Below are 5,581 nucleotides of genomic sequence, written 5' to 3' on the forward strand. Positions count from 1 at the left end.
ACAATGAATGTTCCTGAGTGGCCGAGTTACAGTTTTGACATACATCTACTTGAAAATCTATGGCAATGATCAATATCCAATTTGACAGAGCTTGAAGAATTCTGAAAAGAATAAAAGGCAAATGTTGCACAATCCAAGCGTGGAAAGCTCTTGAGAGACTTACCCGGAAAGACTCACAGCTGTAATCGCTGCCAAAGATGCTTCTACAAAGTATTGACTCAAGTTACGTAAATTAGATATTTCATTTTCAATACGTTTGCAAACACTTCGAAAAACATGTTTTCACTTTGTCATTATGGGGTATTGTGTGTAGATGTGTGTCCAAAAAATATATTTTGAATTCAGGCTGTAACACAGCAAAATGTGGAATAAGTCAAGCAGTATGAATACTTACTGAAGGCACTGTATATGGCCTCAACTTACCCCCCAAAAGACACCAGACATAATAAATAACACTTTTAGTAATTGACACATATTACATTAACAAGGTTGTTTAGATCGACTAACAGGATGAGGCAGAATGACTCTATTTTCCACACCTAAGCAGTGCTTCCTGTCCAGTAGTTATTGTTATGAAAGCTGTGCTAATATACATAACAGGGAGGGAGTTGGCGGCAATATTAAGTGAAATTCCCCATTCCCAAGTAGATATGAAATGGAGCTGAACAAAACCTGGTAATAATGGAAGTAGAGTTGGACCTTGAAGTAGCTAGTTTCCATTTAGGATTCTTCATCAGTGCCACTGGGGGAGCGTTCCTGTGAGAGGTGGAACAGGAGAGGAACGAGACAGAAATATAAAGAGAGAGAGAAGGGGGAACATTTCTGGGTGTCAACACATTTTTGCAAAGGGATCATAAAACAAAACATCAAAGATGGAAGGTGCAAAAACACACACACCTCCTCTCCCCTCACCTCCTCCTGCTCCTCTTCAGTGTCGTCGTCGCTGACTACAGGTTTGGCTCGGGTGCGTCCCATACGTCTCCTACCCTTCCCCCGGTCACTACTCTTCTCTCTCCGTCCCAGACGGATCTTCACCTTCACTGAGCGGGCTAGAGGATGGACACACACACGTTCATATCATACACATGCAGATGCAGACACACACACACACCACAGGATCAACACGACACAGTTTATTGCAAGGTCACAGAGATGGCTGGTTTAATCGCTCTCTCTCTCTGTCTTTCATTCATTCTTTATTTTTCTCAATATTTTTTATTTTCCTTCTTCCTTCCTGTGCTTCTTCATTCCTTACTTCCTTTCTTCAGCGATGACTCACACTCTGACTCGGAGCCTTCGTCCAGGTCCTCCTCCTCTTCCTCACTGTCCTCTCCCTCGCTGTCCTCCTCCTTCTCGATCTTCTGTCTCAGACTGGTGAACACCGACTGGAGCACGATGGAGTCCTCGTAGATCTGGGAACGAGGCAGCAACCAGATGATAGACGGATGTAGCCATTTTAGGCTCATGCACAGATGCAGTTGGACATGTGCCAACAATGGTATTGTTATTTGGTCAAAACATTAAAATAAAAAGTTGATCAAAAAAAGGACTGGTCCCTTGATACATTTTTATACAGGAACAAGAGCGCATATAGGAAGAGCAGTTACAACTCCTGTAAGTAGCATCTCTAATGAAGTTACTGGACGATGTGAGTTAAAGTCGATAAACACACAAAGTCTTTCACTTATTTAATCTATTGTTACATCTATTGTTATCGATGTGCTTGTGTTGTTGTGTACTCATTCCAGTATAAAGTGTGTGTGTCTCACCAGTGATCCCTCCAGGTTGAAGGTCTGTGCGTTCTGAAAGAGTAGCATCACATCTCTCTCCAGGTCTCCTAGACTACGGTATCTGTGGCTACGGATCCTCTCCTACAGGAGGGACAGACAGGAGAGATGGAGAGAGAGAGCGATTAGAGGGGGGATGAGAATGAGAGTGTGTGTGTTCATTTACCTTGATTTTCCTGAAGTCGACAGGCTTGCGGATGAGCTCGTAGTACTCTGGCAGCTCTTTGCGCGAGGGCAGCTGGATGAAGACCTCACTCAGCTGACGACCATTACTGCTGTGAAAGACATCACCAGAGATACTGACGTTAGTACCCGTAGTACTAATGTTACACAGCAGTTACACAGACTGTCAGTACTGCAGCATGTTGTGGCCCATATGGGAAATCAGTCTCACAACTCTGGTGTTGCAAGCACCTTGATCCAACCTAGCCTGGTCCCAAACATGTTTGGCATGACAAGGAGTGGCGTGACGGCACAAACAGACTGGTACCCAGGCTAGCTCCAACCAGCATGTAAGTCAAAATTGTAAAGCAAGCTAAAGAGAACACTGGCCCCAGTCTTACCTGTCTTTGTATTTAATAACAGCGTCCACTATCTTCTTCATCTTCTTGGTGAGAGCGGGCGGGTTGGGGGAGAGTTTCTCTGCGGGGGGGCGTCCCCTCTTCTTCTGTCTCTTCCCGTCCTCGTCCTTGTCCCGGCTCCGCCTGCCCCCCGAGGAGGAAGAGGAGGGGCCAGGGAGGTCATCGCGGTCACGCTTTCGCTTCCGGGTGGTCTTCTTGTGACGCACCTCCTCCTCGATCTCCTCTAACGTGCCTTCCTCAATGGCCTGGAGGGAGAAAGAGAGGGGGGGAGAAAGAGAGGGAGGGAGGGGGAGAAAGAGGGAGGGATGGGGAAAAAGAGAGAAAGAGAGAAAGAGAGGGAGGGAGGGGGAAAGCGAGAGAAAGAGAGGGAGGGAGAAAGCGAGAGCGAGAAAAAGAGAGAGCGAGGGAGAAACAGAGAGGCAAACACATGATGAGCACCTTGTCACTTAATAAACAACATCAAATGAATACACCAATGCCAGAGTGTCATTTAACCCCTGACCCTTGACCTCTAACCTTGAGCCACTGCTTCTCGGTGAGTGAGTCACTGTAGTCCACCTCCTTGCGCTGGCGGGACCCCCTCCCGAACATCTTCTCCTCTTCTTCCTCACAGGTGAGTCTCTCCACCTCGGCGTCATCCTTCACGATCCAGGTGGGCAGCTCGTCCTCCTCCATCAGACGGGGCTTACGCCGGGGGTTCCGAGCGTCCTCACGCCGCCTGTCCAGGTCCATACGCTGGAGGGGGAGGGGGCGGGGAGATAGAGACCAGGAGAAGGGGCAGGAGAGAGGAGAAGACAGAGAAAACAGAGGATGGGACAGAGGTAGAGGGAGGAGAAAGGAGGAGAAGAGAGAGGAAACGAAAGTGTAATGTAGTAGGCAGAGAAACAAAGTATTCTGCATCATTGTATGTATAGATATTGGATTGGCCCTTGACACGTTGACCCAGAGAAATGACCATCAGACACTAACTAACCATGAAGTGGTCAAACTCCTCCTCGCTCCTGGCGATCATCTGGTTGACCGTCTCATCGTCTGGCACCTCGTCCTCCTCCTGAGCGGTCAAACACACATCAATGGACAGACACAGACACAACACACAGCAGGACAGAAGGACATGAGCAAAGCTATAGCTCTATAGCCTGGTTCCAGATCTGTTTGTGACCATATGACCAATGACACGAGGAATTGTCAGACAGAACAAACAGGTCTGGGACCAGACTATCCAATCCACCACTCTGTAAAATCATCAAGGAATGGGTGAATATACACAACATGTAATTTACAGTACATGTAAAGTCTTTAAAACAGTATTAGCATTCAAAAGAAGTGTAGATGAAATACCATCCACATTGTGTTTGTCCACCTAAGACAAATACACAAGGGAAATACACAAGGGACAAAATACACAAGGGACAAAATGTGTGAGAGAAAGAGAGTGGTGAAAAGAAGAAAGAGGGATTGAAAGCAAGAAAGAGAGAGAGAGAGATGTACAACGGATGAAAAAGAGGAAGAGGGAAGAACAGTACAACGGACAGAGGTAGGTGTGTCAGTGGGCAGCGTGGGTATTCTGAGGGTGTGGGAGTTCCGGGCTTTCGTCAGTCACACCCACCCAAGACCCCCCAGACTTCCACACGCCCCCCGGGGCCCCGACCTCGTCCTGTTCCTCGTGCTCCAGGATGGCCTGCAGGAAAGCCCGGCGCTCGTGGCTCGATGACTTCTGGTCAAACATGCCGGCCTGGATGACCTTCTGGTCCACATTGAGTTTGTACTTGGCCGCCGCCAGGATCTTCTCCTCTACGGAGTTGACGGTGCAGAGACGCAGGACGCGGACCTCGTTCTGTTGGCCGATGCGGTGCGCACGGTCCTGGGCCTGCAGGTCCTGGAGAGAGAGGGAGGAGAGGGAGAGATGGTTAGAATACGGTAGGATACTTTGGGCTGAATCGTTAGATATTCGTAGTTCAAATCCCGATGGCTAGCAATGATTCAGTTAGTATCTGGCCCATGGTGGCATGTCAACACTAACATGGCAAGTTTAGTGGGCTATTTTGTACTTCTAACTGAATATTCACTCAAGTAATGTTCAAAAATGACTTCAACTACTAACATTGCAAGTGTACCTGCTGTGGGTTCCAGCCAATCCCTTTGTTGTGTGTGTGTGTGTGTGTGTTACTCCCCCTACCTGGTGAGGGTTCCAGCCAATCCCTTTGTTGTGTGTGTGTGTGTGTGTGTTACTCCCCCTACCTGGTGAGGGTTCCAGCCAATCCCTTAGGAGTTGTGTGTGTGTGTGTGTGTGTGTTACTCCCCCTACCTGGTGAGGGTTCCAGTCAGAGTCGAAGATGACCACGGTGTCAGCTGACTGCAGGTTGAGGCCCAGCCCGCCGGCTCTGGTACTGAGCAGGAAGATGAAGTACTGGGAGGCCGGGTCGTTAAACGCCTTCAACAGCATGCCCCTGTCCTCTGCTTTGGTGGTGCCTGGAGGGAGGGAAAGGGGGGCGGCGGGCGGAGGGAGGGAGGGAGACGGGGGCGGCGGGGCGGAGGGAGGGAGGGAGAGGGGGGCGGGGGGCGGAGGGAGGGAGGGAGAGGGGGGCGGCGGGCGGAGGGAGGGAGGGAGAGGGGGCGGCGGGCGGAGGGAGGGAGGGAGAGGGGGGCGGCGGGCGGAGGGAGGGAGGGAGAGGGGGCGGCGGGCGGAGGGAGGGAGGGAGAGGGGGTGGCGGGGGCGGAGGAGGGAGGGAGAGGGGGGGCGGTGGGCGGAGGGAGGGAGGGAGAGGGGGGGCGGCGGGCGGAGGGAGGGAGGGAGAGGGGGGCGGCGGGCGGAGGGAGGGAGGGAGGGAGGGAGAGGGGGCGGAGGGAGGGAGGGAGAGGGGGGCGGCGGGCGGAGGGAGGAGAGAGAGAGGAGAGGGAAGTGGATGAGTAAAACACAGCAACTAAGAGACAGAAATCCCAACTTTGATTTTGTATCATATGCGTAGCAGACATGGGTTCAAAAAGTATTTCTTTTCTAGACTATAAAATACTTTGAGTATGATTGAGCCTTATGGAATGCCAGATGGGTGGGGTTTGTAACGTTTGTTCCACTGCACCAGGCATGTATTAGAAAGACGCCAAGTAACTATTTGAACCCAGTTCTGATACCGATACACACACACACACACACGCCGTACCGTCCAGACGCAGGTGCTTGAAGTTGCGGTAGGCGAAGTAGTCCTCCATGAT

The 5,581-nt window shown here is 50.6% G+C and overlaps 1 protein-coding gene across 7 annotated transcripts in view; it reads right to left on the reverse strand.

Moving 5' to 3' along the window:
* Positions 1–305: 305 nt before the first annotated feature.
* Positions 306–5,581, reverse strand: part of LOC115147373 (transcription activator BRG1) — a 30,343-nt gene continuing 25,067 nt past the window's right edge. For 2 of the 7 annotated variants that reach the window (XM_029689592.1, XM_029689591.1), the window contains exons 25-35: positions 5,530–5,581; positions 4,677–4,840; positions 3,978–4,247; positions 3,342–3,419; positions 2,885–3,103; positions 2,351–2,613; positions 1,954–2,059; positions 1,770–1,871; positions 1,280–1,412; positions 913–1,049; positions 306–756 (exon numbers count right to left, since the gene is read on the reverse strand). The exon at positions 5,530–5,581 is cut by the window's right edge and continues 115 nt beyond it. In XM_029689592.1, the coding sequence (XP_029545452.1) occupies positions 721–756; positions 913–1,049; positions 1,280–1,412; positions 1,770–1,871; positions 1,954–2,059; positions 2,351–2,613; positions 2,885–3,103; positions 3,342–3,419; positions 3,978–4,247; positions 4,677–4,840; positions 5,530–5,581 (1,560 nt within the window). In that variant the 3' untranslated portion in view covers positions 306–720. Of the gene's footprint in view, positions 757–897; positions 1,050–1,279; positions 1,413–1,769; positions 1,872–1,953; positions 2,063–2,350; positions 2,614–2,884; positions 3,104–3,341; positions 3,420–3,977; positions 4,248–4,676; positions 4,841–5,529 lie in introns of all 7 variants that reach the window. The other 5 variants (XM_029689593.1, XM_029689590.1, XM_029689588.1 and 2 more) reach the window with 3 other exon arrangements.

Source organism: Salmo trutta, chromosome 14 (assembly GCF_901001165.1).
Source record: "Salmo trutta chromosome 14, fSalTru1.1, whole genome shotgun sequence".
Classification (NCBI taxonomy): domain Eukaryota; kingdom Metazoa; phylum Chordata; class Actinopteri; order Salmoniformes; family Salmonidae; genus Salmo; species Salmo trutta.